At 42.7% G+C, this 12720-nt stretch overlaps 1 protein-coding gene across 1 annotated transcript; it reads right to left on the minus strand.

The window, feature by feature from the left end:
• Positions 1-8821: 8821 nt before the first annotated feature.
• LOC114374261 lies at positions 8822-9381 on the minus strand. The gene is made up of 2 exons (XM_028331886.1): positions 9208-9381; positions 8822-9145 (listed from the first exon to the last, which is right to left on the minus strand). The coding sequence occupies exons 1-2, from the start codon at positions 9379-9381 to the stop codon at positions 8822-8824; spliced, it is 498 nt and encodes a 165-aa protein (XP_028187687.1).
• Between the last annotated feature and the right edge of the window lie 3339 nt (positions 9382-12720).

Raw genomic sequence — 12720 nt, forward strand, 5'->3', positions numbered from 1 at the left:
TGATTGTGTATATACAAGCCAATTGACCCCAAATTTGGGGGAGTGGAGTTGATTGGGATGTAAAGTAAAAGGTAAAGCATCAGCACACATAACAAATAAGTTGTGTTAAAAAAAACAAAATCAAAAGAAAATGTGTGTTGTTGTAATAAGGTCAAATGCAAATTCAAGTGAAAGGCTAGTGAGTAAGCCAATTGTATTGAAAAGAACATTTGGATAAATCTAGGATATATGCTCTCTTAGAATCTAAGCCTTTGAATCCTAGAAAAACCAATGATTTTTTGTAGCCAAGCCTCACTACAAGCCTATAAAATTCCTTCTGATTCTATTTATGCATTTCTGACTTGATGACATGAGATGAAATTCAAAGATTGGATCTCTTGCTAGTTGTTAATTATGAATAGCCTAAACACTTGTGCTTGAGTGAAACAAAAGCCGTGAGACTGTGGTTTAAGCTACTTTCCTTGATATCTGTCTTATGCCTAACTGCATCTAATTGTATAGGTTACATTTTATTCTTCTCTTTGAATGACTGCATGCTTTTTGAAAGACAAATGATGTGAGCATTTTGCTTCATTCTCGTATCATGCAATCAATAACTTTTGTGCATACACCTTTGTTCATAGTCACTGCATGCTATTGTCACTTGGGGACCAATGAGTTGTTCTATATTTGCTTGAGGACAAGCAAAACTGTAAATTTGGGGGAGTTTTTAGTCGATGAATACGACTAACTTTTGTGTATAAAACCTATGTAAATTGTATCAAACTCCTCCAATTTATGGTTGTTCTGTAGTATTGTAATTACTTTTTGTTAAATATAGGTAATAAATACTTAGTATGTCCATTTTGTGTGTTTAATAATCATTTTCTCTCAATTTCAGGTTAATTAGGCAAGTTTGTGAAGTGCTGATTTTCCCTCTCTCGCTAAGCCAATCTTCTGGCTTAGCGAGCCATCCGCTGAGCGCAACACTCCTCGACTGAGCGCGAGGAAGAATCTGGAAGAAGGATGAGTTGTGCATTTGCACTAAGCGAAGGGTCATCTAGCGAAGCGCACCGCTTCAGTCCATCCGCTAAGCGAGAAAAGCATGTGTTAAGCCAAAATCCACTAATGAGCACTAAGCGGTCCAGAGTTGCGCTAAGCGTGCAAGCACGAACAAAGCCACCTATTTAAGAATGAAATCAGATTTTGGAGGGGAGTTTGAGCCTTTTCTTGAAGCTTCTGCGTGTCTAGGGTTTTCTAGAGAGAGAAAGGTCCAAGTTCCAGAGAGTTTGAAAGATTTTGCTGTGTGAAGACCTGCAGAGAATCGAGTTTGAAGAGGAAGTCGTCCTAAGAGCTTGAGATGAGTTTGTGAGTGATTGTGAGGTCCTAGAGGTGGAGGAGACATCCCCACCACTTGTATTTCTTCAATTCTTCATCTTTTTCTTTTGTTTGTTGTAAAGGAAGCTTCCCAGTTATGGAGAGCTAAATCCTCTATTGGTTCTTCCTTATAGGTACTTGATGTAAATACCTGTATATCTATTTAATGATGTTTTGTGTGTTCACTGTGCTATCAGAACTTTATTCTACCATGCTTTTTCCTTGATCACGTAGATGCATGTGTTTTTAGGATCATTCAACAGTGGAAACTGGTCTAATTCTTAGAACTTGACAGGACAGGGCTAGTTTATCGTATTATCACGAGGGATCGGGGTACGGTAACCTAGTTGTTGTATGTTTGTCTTAATGCGTTCTGGTCGAGTTTAGTCCAACAAGAGGAATCCGCGGATGATGGCTGATCAGGATTAGGCTAGACTATCATGAGGAATCGGGGTTTAGCATTTCAGGAGACACCATAGAACACATGAGCATTGTAAAGTAGAGAATATCCTTTAAACATCAGGCAGCTATCAGGAAGACCAACGTGTTGTCTACTTGTTTTTACGCAACATTACTCATGTGATTTTCCTTTTTAATAGTTAGTTTACACACCTGTTCATAGTAAACATATCTTTTTTTATACTAGACACCTATTCACTGAAGTAGCTTTACCATGTAACACAAGTTCCCCGAGAGTTCGATACTCGATTCTTACTGTTTTATACTACTTGCGTGATCCGGTGCACTTGCCGCGATCGAACAATGACACGCATATAATAATGATGATTAGAAATTTATGCAAAACTGATCATGCATGCACCCATGCGGACACTCAAGCATCAAGTTTTGTGACCTTGCAACACTAAGGCTTAGGGTTCATTTTCCCCCATTCAAATTAATCCAATGTTTCTAAAACAATGTTCTTTATCAAGTTATGCACACGTCCGAGCCCATTTTACACTTTCGGGAAAAACTTTCATTGCATTCACCCTTTAGGTGCACACACATTTTTTTTCAAAAATCCTTTTATGTTTTGACCCGCGAATTTCCAAAGAAAACTAGCAGTCATTTTTCTTTCAAAAGTGCATTGACTTTTTAGTTTTCTTTCTCTTAGATTTTTCTTTCAATCAATTTCTCTTAAGCCTTTAAAGGATTAGAAACGGTTTGCAACCCAGGCACAGTTGGTACCCGAGATTACACTTTATCGAAAGAAATAAAAGACATGCTATAAAAATACACAAGACTTCTATTTTTGGTGTTTCTGTTGGATCGAGTGGCCTCAGAATAATTAAGAAGGGGGGGTTGAATAAATTATTTCTAAACCTTTACTAATTAAAAATTACTCTTCTAAGGCTTTTACTAAATTGTTAAGAGAATGAGGAGTAGAAGAGAAACTTAACAGAAAGTAAAAGCGGAAATTAAATGCACAGCGGAAAGTAAAAGAGTAGGGAAGAAGGAAACAAACACACAAGAGTTTTTATACTGGTTCGACAACAACCCGTGCCTACATCTAGTCTCCAAGCGACCTGCGGTCCTTGAGATTTCTTTCAACCTTGTAAAAATCCATTTACAAGCAAAGATCCACAAGGGATGTACCCTCCCTTGTTCTCTTTGAAACCCTAGTGGATGTACCCTCCACTTGAACTGATCCACAAGAGATGTACCCTCTGTTGTTCTCAGTCAAACCCAAGTAGATGTACCCTCTACTTGTACCACAAAGGATGTACCCTCCAATGTGTTAAGACAAAGATCTCAGGTGGTTAAACCTTTGATACTTTGTGAATGGGGATACAAAAGAATTCTCAGGCGGTTAGTCCTTTGAATACTTTTGTATAAGGGAAATGGAAGAATCAAAAGAATTCTCAGAATGTGTCGTTTTGAATTCTTTGACAAGGGAGAAGGGAGACACAAAAGAATTCAGGCGGTTAGTCATTTGTTCTTTTGCAAAAGGGAGAAGAGAGACACAAAAAGAATTTAGGCGGTTAGTCCTTGGCGAATTCTTTTTAGAAAAGGGAGAAGTGATGAAAAGAAGGAATAGCACAAGTTTTCAAGGTTTAGAAAACCAGAAAACTTTAGAAAGCTTTTGACAAAGAAAGAAGAAGAAGAAGTTCAAAGAGACTCAGAAATCAATGTGGAAAAATTGCTTGTGTAAACAATGAATTGGAAAAGATAGATCTTGAAATGCAAAACAAAGCCTTGCTTTTATAGACTCTTCATGTCTGGTCAAGAGAACCATTAGAAGAGTTATGACCTTTTAGAAAAACTTAAAACCAATTTGAAAAAGTCAAAAACTATTTGAAGAGTTACATCTTTTGATTTGTTCAGAAACAATCACTGGTAATTGATTACCAAATCAGTGTAATCGATTACACAAGGCTTTTATGTGAAAGAATGTGACTCTTCACATTTGAATTTGAATTTCAACATTCAAAGGCACTGGTAATCGATTACCAAAACATTGTAATCGATTATAGCTTTTTGAAATTAATTGGAACGTTGTAAATTCAATTTGAAAACTTTTTCAAAACAATTTTGCTACTGGTAATCGATTACAGCAATCTGGTAATCGATTACCAGAGAGTAAAAACTCTTTGGTAAACATGTTTTGTGAAAAATTCATGTGCTACTCAGATTTTGAAAAATCGTTTTCATACTTATCTTGATTAAGTCTTCTCTTGATTCTTGAGTCTTGAATCTTGAATCTTGATCTCGACTCTTGAAGCTTGATCCTTGAATCTTGATTCTTGAATTCATCCTTCTTCTTGAATCTTGAAGTGTTCTTCAAAATTTCCTCTTGAGTCTTGAATTGTTCTTGATTCCTTCTTGAACATCTTGAAGTCATCCTTTGATTGACCTTTGAGCTTTTTGTCATCACCTTTGTCATCGTCTTTTGTTATCATCTTTGTTATCATCAAAACATCTTTGAATCATTCTTGATTCACCATGAAGCTTTGCTTCTACAGTTTCAGACAAACGAATCGCAAAACTCATACGACAATGTGCTAGAAGCAATAAAATTACTCACAATGAGATAACAGATAACTGAAAACAAATACTAGGTTCAGTTTTATCACAATAGAAATAACAAAAATAACTGCAAGCTATAATGTCAAGTTCAGTTCTATCACAATGGAAATAACAAAAATAACTGAAAGCAATAATGTCCAGTTCAATTTTATCACAATGGAAATAACAAAATAAACTGAAAGAAATAATGTCAAATAAAGACAAATCACAAGTTTGGCGACCCCGGCCGTACGACTTCACCTCCTCCCAGGAAGAAGTCCATCACATTGGCCATGTCATCGTCTTCCTGAGCTTCGTCTCCATCTCTGGAGGTCCCTTTGGGCCCTGCCCCTGTTTGAAAATTGGGCCAATCTCTTGGCCATGCCACTACGACCTCTAACTCCTCAGGAGTAGGCCATGCATAAGGGCTAGGATCCTGGCTCTGCTGATGTAGGGTGCACGGATAAAAACTCTCATTCAGCCGTACCTGACCCCTGTGGTTGGTCGCCTGCTGGTTAGCCACATGTCGTATACAACACTCCAACCTCCGCAGGCGAGCAGAGGTGGACTCTAGAGATGACGGTGGTATGTCTGCAGCTTCCTGCTACTGGCCCTCTTTCGATTGTTGTGCTGCCTGGCCCTATGCCTACTTGGGCATGCAATATTTCTCGATGTATGCCCTGTTAATAGGAGGCCGGATGATCTTGTTGGGGGTGACGGGCACTCCATAGAACTGACAGAGGCCTATAATCAGAGTAGGAAATCCCAGGGCCCTGTTGAACTTCTCTGGGTCCACTGGGTGTCTCGTGGGCGCAATCTTTGCAAACTGGTAAATAATGTCAGAGATTAGCTGAGCCACATGTACACTCATCTGTGTCAGGATGGCATAAACCAACTGACACTTCGGTAGGGGAAGGTCCGAGTTATGGTCATTGGGTAGGACATTGCTAAGCAACAACGTCATCCAAATTTGTGTGAGAGTGGTCATGCTAGTGCGCATGATCCACACCCGTCTCCCCGCCGCTGTCCGAGCAAAGTCCTATCCCGGCACGCATAACAACTGGGCGATAGCCTCTTCACCGAAGCCGGAGGCCTGACTCCTCCTCCGGCTATACTCGCACTGCTGGCCTTCCTCCAAGATCAACAGATGCCCTAGAAACTGACGGATGGCGTCTCAGTCAAAGGGGATCCACTTGAAAATTCATGTTTTTGCATATATACATTCATTGGAAAGGCAATTTTTTGCACTACCTATTCATATTTTTGAAAGGCAAATTCATGTCATATGTTCCTATTTTGAAAAGCATTTTCGAGCCATATTCAACATATATGCACATTTGCAAAGCACTTGGCTACCTATTTCACATTTGTACGCTTTATTTGAAAGGGATTTTCTCTTGCTACCTATCCTCTCTCTATATATATACATGTACATGGTGAAAACTCTCATTTTCATGCTTTCTTGCACTCAAAATCAAAAGCTTGGGTTCCTACGCCTAAGTCATATTTGGGCACTTATCCTAGCTCCTACAAAACTGCCCATACACTCAAGAATGGCAGCCATACATGCACAAGCTAAACTCACAAACTAAAATTCGCAAACTCATGCGCAAATGCCATTAAGGCATTTCACCGAGTACTTGGTGGGCGCCTTTTTAGACATGAACAAAAGGGGAATGGGGGCAATGTGGCATGCCCATTCATTACAAACTACCCCATAGGCCTATGGCCATTGCCTAAAACTCCCTAATTCAACAAAAACAAGCATGAATTCATGGATGGATTGCTTCTCGCATTTTTTTTGAAATAATAAGCAAATAAAGCACCAAAACACATCAATGATGCGCCAAAGAAACAAAGGATAGTGCACTTGTATGGAGCAAGAGTACCAAAATGGAAGCAAAAGTGCAAAAAATGGTGACTTAGGGCTGCAAAATCGTGAATCCCATGAGCACCTATGCCTCTTGAACATTAGGGAAGATTTTGGGGTGAATGGGGCTTCACCCCTCACCCTCTTTTATGTTTCTCATGCAGAGGTGCTCGCCCAGGCGAGCTAACCCTATACCCCCTTTTTTTATTTAAATATCCCCTTGCTATGTATGTTACCTTAGTTCCTGGGATTGCGAATAAACTAGGCATATTTGAGCATAACTTAAGGAAATAAATAAAAGGCAGAAATTTTAAAAGTTACTAGGCTGCCTCCTAGTAGCGCTTCTTTAACGTCTTGAGTCGGACGCTGGATGATGGTTGATTGATTATGGACCCAGCACCTACTCTACCTGCCCCTAAGCTTTTGAATAAAGGAAAGCAACACGCAGTAAAAAATGTGAAACAAACCACAAAATACCGATATCACCCTTTGCTTACCTTTGTCTTGATATTTGTGCGACATTGGTCACTTCTCAAAATGAATCTTCACTCATCCTCCGACTTGCAGGATGACAAGATGCACATGCATGCATGCTCATGATTCAGTAGTTTAAGTGAAACAATTAAACAAGTGTTTATTATGTTCAATTTTACTTAAATGCTTTGCGGCACCCCATAGATTGAGCCAAACGGCTCTGGATTCAAAAACGAGAGTGTGTACCCTAAAGCAGTAAAAGACACAACACAACAATTCGAAATGCAAATTGTCAATCCAACATTTATTAAATGTTGCGATCCTGGTTTACAAAGGATTGGAAGACTTCGGAGTACAATCATGTATTGACTCCTCTAGCTGCCCCAAGTGCTAAGCATAATATCGTTTGAAAATATCGAAGTTCATGGGCGAAGGCAGCTCTTCATTGTCCATGCTGGCAAGCACCAGTGCCCCCGCCGAGAATGTTTTCTTCACGAAAAAAGGTCCTTCATAGTTCAGAGCCCATTTTCCCCAATGGTCCTTCTGAACGTGGGACATTTTCTTCAAGACAAGATCCCTTTCGTTGAAGTTGTGTGGGTGTACCTTCTTGTCGAAAATGTTCTTCACCCGTCTTTGATATAATCGCCCGTGGCTCATGGCTGCCAACCTCTTACCTTCTATAAGGTTCAGCTAATCAAAGCATGCTTGGGTCCATTTTGATTCTTTCAACCTGGACTCTGCCATATTTCTTAAAGAGGGTACCTCTACTTCAAATGGCAAGACAACCTCCATTCCATATACCAAGGAGAACGGAGTTGCCCCAGTTGATGTGCGTATTGAGGTTCGATAACCATGCAGCACAAAAGGGAGCATCTTGTGCCACTCCTTGTATGACACGGTCACGTTCTGAACGATCTTCTTGATGTTTTTGTTTGCCGCCTCAACCGCCCCATTCATCTTGGGCCTGTAAGGCGTAGAATTGTGATGTTGGATCTTGAAATCCTCACACATTTCTTTCATCATCTTGGTGTTCAGGTTGATGGCATTGTCAATGATAATCTTCCTAGGCAACTCGTACCGGCATATTATCTCTTTCTTGATGAACCAGACCACCACGCTTCTCGTCACACTGACGTAGGAAGCCACTTCAACCCACCTAGTGAAGTAGTCAATGGCGACCAAGATGAAGCGATGTCCGTTTGACGCTTTAGGCTCAATAGCTCCGATCACATCTACCCCCCACATAGAGAATGGCCACGGGGCTGCCAATACATTCAAAGGCATGGGCGGAGCAATGACATTATCCGTGAATGCTTGACACTTATGACATTTCCTCACATGGATACAATAGTTGTTCTCTATGGTGAGCCAGTAATACCTTGCCCTCAAAATCTTCCTGGCCATGGCATGTCCCTTGGCATGTGTCCCAAAGGATCCCTCATGCATCTCCACTAGCATCTGTTCGGCCTCTTTGGCATCCACACATCAGAGCAAGACCATCTCATGATTTTGCTTGTATAGGATACCTCTGCTTAAAAAGAAGCCAGCTGCTAACCTTCGCAACGTCCTTTTTTCGTTGTCGGAAGCCTCCCGTGGGTACTCCTTGTCCTCAACGTATCACTTAATGTCGAAGTACCATGGTTTAACGTCTTGCTCCTCTTCTATCAAGCAGCAATGTGCGGGCATGCTGCGACATCTGAACTCGATGTACGACAAGTCTCCATGTGGGGTTAGCTGAAACATGGATGCTAGAGTGGCAAGCACATCGGCCATCTGATTCTCCTCTCTGGGAATGTGGTGGAAGGAGATATCATCGAAGAACTCGGCCAGTTTCTTGATATAGGCCTAATAGGGTATCAATTTGTGATCCCTAGTCTCCCATTCTCCTTTTAATTGATGGATCACCAAGGCAGAGTATCCGTATACTTTAAGCAATTTGACATTGAAGTCAATTGCTGGTTGGATCCCAAGGGTGCACGCCTCGTATTCAGCCATGTTATTCATGCAATAGAAGCCCAACCTTGTCGTGAAGGGTATGCATTGATTTTCGGCAGTGACCAAAATTGCCCCAACTCCATGTCCTTGGGCATTGGATGCGCCATCGAACCACACAATCTACTTGTCTCTATCTTCATCCTCCACCTCTTCCTCGAACAAGGCCATGATGTCCTCATCCAGGAATTCTGGGTGCATGGGTTGGTAGTCGTTGAGGGGCTGCTGAGCTAGATAGTCTACCAAGGCGCTTCCTTTTATTGCCTTTTGAGTGACATAAACAATGTCGAACTCGGAAACAGAACCTGCCACCGAGCGATCCATTCGGTGAGAGCGGACTTTTCGAAAATGTACTTGACTAGGTCCATCTTGGATACCAGCCAAGTGGTGTGGCTTAGCATGTACTGCCTTAGACGATGGGCTACCCTCACTAAGGCATAGCACATCCTTTCAAGCAGAGAGTAATTCATCTCACAAGCGGTGAACTTTTTGCTCAAGTAGTAAACAACCTGTTCCCTCTTTCCGGAATCGTCATGCTGCCCCAGCATACACCCCATCGACTTATCCAACACCGTCATGTATAGGATAAGAGGCCTCCCAGGCACCGGTGGCATAAGCATAGGAGGATTCATAAGGCATTTCTTGATCCTTCCGAATGCCACTTGACAGTCGTCGTCGTCCATCGAACAAATTGATTCTTGCGCAAAATCTTAAAGAGAGGTTTACAAGTGGTAGTGAGCTGCGAGATAAACCTTGGTATATAATTTAGGCGTCCCAAGAAACCTCGGACTTGTTTTTTGATGCATGGTTCAGGCATTTCAAGGATGCCCTTCACCTTGTCGAGATCCACCTCTATCCCTTTCTAGCTTACGATGAAGCCGAGCAATTTTCCCAACTTGACCCCGAAGGTGCACTTGGCGGGATTCAATCTTAACTAGTACATCCACAGTCTCTCGAACAACTTCTACAGGTTGACGAGATGTTCCTCCTCGGTTTTAGATTTCGCAATCATGTCATTCACGTATACTTCAATCTCTTTGTGCATCATATCATGGAATAATGCTACCATCGCCCGTTGATAGGTTGCCCCAGCATTTTTGAGCCCAACGGACATCACCTTGAAACAGAATGTTTCCCAAAGGGTAACGAACGTAGTCTTCTCCATGTCCTCCGGCGCCATCTTTATCTAATTGTAACCCAAGAATCCGTCCATGAAGGAAAACAAAGCGAAATTGGCCGTGTCATCCACAAGGACATCGATGTATGGTAAAGGAAAATTATCCTTTGGACTAGCTCGATTTAGGTCTCGATAGTCCACGCACATCCGTACCTTCCCATCTTTCTTAGGGACCGACATGATGTTGGCTACCCATTCGGGGTATCGAGCCACGACCAAAAAGCCAGTGTTGAACTGCTTTTTCACCTCTTCTTTGATTTTTAAGGACATATCGGGCTTCATCCTTCTTAGTTTTTGCTTTACTGGGGAACAATCGGGATTCAACGGCAACCGATGTTGTACAATGTCAGGGTTCAAGCCGAGCATATCTTGGTATGACCAAGTGAAGATGTCTTGGTAGTTTCGTAGCAAAACTACCAATTCATCTCGGACGGGTGTGGTCATGCCCGTGCCAACCTTTACCTCTTTCTTTTCCTCGCCAACACCCAAGTTCACAATTTCCATCTCTTCCTAGTGTGGCATCATTTCTTGGTCTTCCTGTGCGACCATCCTTTCTAGCTCCGGGGGAAACCTTGAATCCTCATTCTCTTCATCCTCAGCTTGGTTTACTATTTGATCAAAATCGATGTCTAGGTCCTTGGTATTAGTACCTTCACAGGACTCACCGTCGGATCTATATCGTTTAATCGTAACAAAAATAAACATGCAGACGAATGAGAATGGATGAAAGTGCAAGAACAAATGAAGAAATATTGTATTTTATATATATCTGATAGCGAAAGACAAAAGCCCTAGCAAGGAGAAAACCCTAAAGCCTAGGCCCAGCTATAGGGTTAGGGCTAACAACATTACATTATATTCACCACGGAAACTCTAGGTCGCTCGACAATTTGCCAGTTTCCTAACTCTAACTCAGGAAGGCACGACTGTACCCAGTTCAAATGCTCTTGGGGGGCTCCATCATTGATCGTGGTGACTCGCCCTTCACACCTCCAGCCCGCGCTAACAAAACTTTCGCTGATGTGACATAAAGGAGTCTCTTTTGCTTGCAACCCTCGTTGTTGGCCCATGCTTCTGCCCCTCCTCTCTAGGGTGCTTCTTCTCACATCAGCGTGTGTGGGCTTATACCCTAGCCCGAACCTTCTATGGTTCTCCTTGAATTCTACCAAGCTGACCATACCATCATCGTTCCGGCCTAAGCCCATTTCGGGCTCGTACCTGTGCCCTAACATCACTCGGGCCATCATCAATGCGGCGCAGGATGAACATGGTTGCACAGAGAGAGACTCGACAGAGGCGTTGCTCACTACCTTGAATAATTGAAAAGCCATCTCCAAGGATTCCTCTGCGGCCTCTACATAGGGCATAGAGGAGGGACAACTTACCAAAATGTCTTCTTCCCCTGAGACGATGATCAACGGGCCTTCCACCACAAACTTCAATCGGGTTGATATCCATCACTTCAAAAGTGATCTGACAAAGATGGGGTCCAACCTAAATTGGGAACTCATCTCCCCTATTACGTTTCGGCAGCTGCCTTCAAAAGCCCGTACTATCATGGAGCACGCCCTTAGATGTGACCTATTGAAAGGCAGCTTGTCCAAAGTACTTTTGGGCATGACATTAAGCGATGAGTCGCTGTCAATGAGTACCTTAGCCATGATGTGGTCCATACACTTGACGGACACATGCAAGGCCCTATTATGCCCCTGCCCCTCGAAAGGTATCTCCTCATCAGCGAAGGTGAGGTAATTATTAGCGGTAATGTTGCTATTGATGCCCTCGAAGCCCTCCAGAGAGATATCTTGGGCCACATGGGCTTCATTTAATACCTTAACCAGTAGTGCTTGATGAGGCTCGAAACTCATAAGTAGCTCCAACAGGGAGACCCTAGCTGGGGTCTTGTTGAGCTGATCAATTACTTTGAATTCGCTTTACTGAATGATCCGAAGGAACTCATTCGCTTCTTCAATGGATACCTTCTTTCCGCCAATGTCTCCTTCCTTCTCAGCGAATCTCCTAGCTAGGACATCCTCATCCAGAGTGGGGCTCACTCTGTCGGTCTCTTCTGTGCCCATCTTCGCATTTCCCTTGGCATCCTTGGATCACACCAACGGGTCAGGTGCCATGAAGACATGTCCACTAAGGGTCATGCCGCTTATGCCGGTGATGTTAGTAACTTTGGCAAAGCATAGGTCACCCTTGACGGCCTCGTCCTTCTTTTGAAGGGTGTACCTCCATGGGACCGCCTTGTTGCTTCTGTAAGGGAATGGGATAGGCTCGCTACCCAGGATAGGTCGAGAGCCTCGGGTTTTTTGGGAGGCAGCATCTTTAGTGAAGTGTATCACTAAAGGTTTGGGTTTGCTTGGGATTTTGTCTGCCGATTGCATACACACATGTTTCTCTCCCTTGCTCATAACACCAATCTCAAACCGACCTTGGTCCATCATTCGCTGTAACAGCTCCTTCGCCGCTGAACAAGTTTCTATGCCATGTGATGCACCCGGATGCATCAAACAGGAATCCCCTTTGTTCCCATCGAGGGAAATCATGCCCGCCTTTTGCAACGCCTCAAATATAAACCTCCTAGAGGTTACCACGTCCTTCATTTGTTTTGGCCTCTGCAGTTCGCACTCCTCTATTGCGTTTACTGTCAATCCTCCATGATTGGCAAGCGGATTTGTCTTTACATTGGGGCCATCTTCTTGGAATGTTAGCCACCCCATGTCGATTAAGCTTTGGACTTTATGCTTGAGGGCTACGCACTATTCGATCGAATGCCCCGAGGTACCCCCATGATACACGCAGGTCGCATTGGGATTGTACCACCGAGGGAAAGGAGACC

Source organism: Glycine soja, chromosome 2, assembly GCF_004193775.1.
Source record: "Glycine soja cultivar W05 chromosome 2, ASM419377v2, whole genome shotgun sequence".
NCBI lineage: Eukaryota > Viridiplantae > Streptophyta > Magnoliopsida > Fabales > Fabaceae > Glycine > Glycine soja.

Excerpts from the sequence above, each read along its gene's own strand:
- LOC114374261 (XM_028331886.1), bottom strand. The coding sequence starts at position 9,381 with ATGGACGACGACGACTGTCAAGTGGCATTCGGAAGGATCAAGAAATGC. Across the intron at positions 9,146-9,207 it reads ATTCCGGAAAGAGGGAACAG|GATGTGCTATGCCTTAGTGA; the intron begins GTTGTTTACTAC and ends TCTGCTTGAAAG.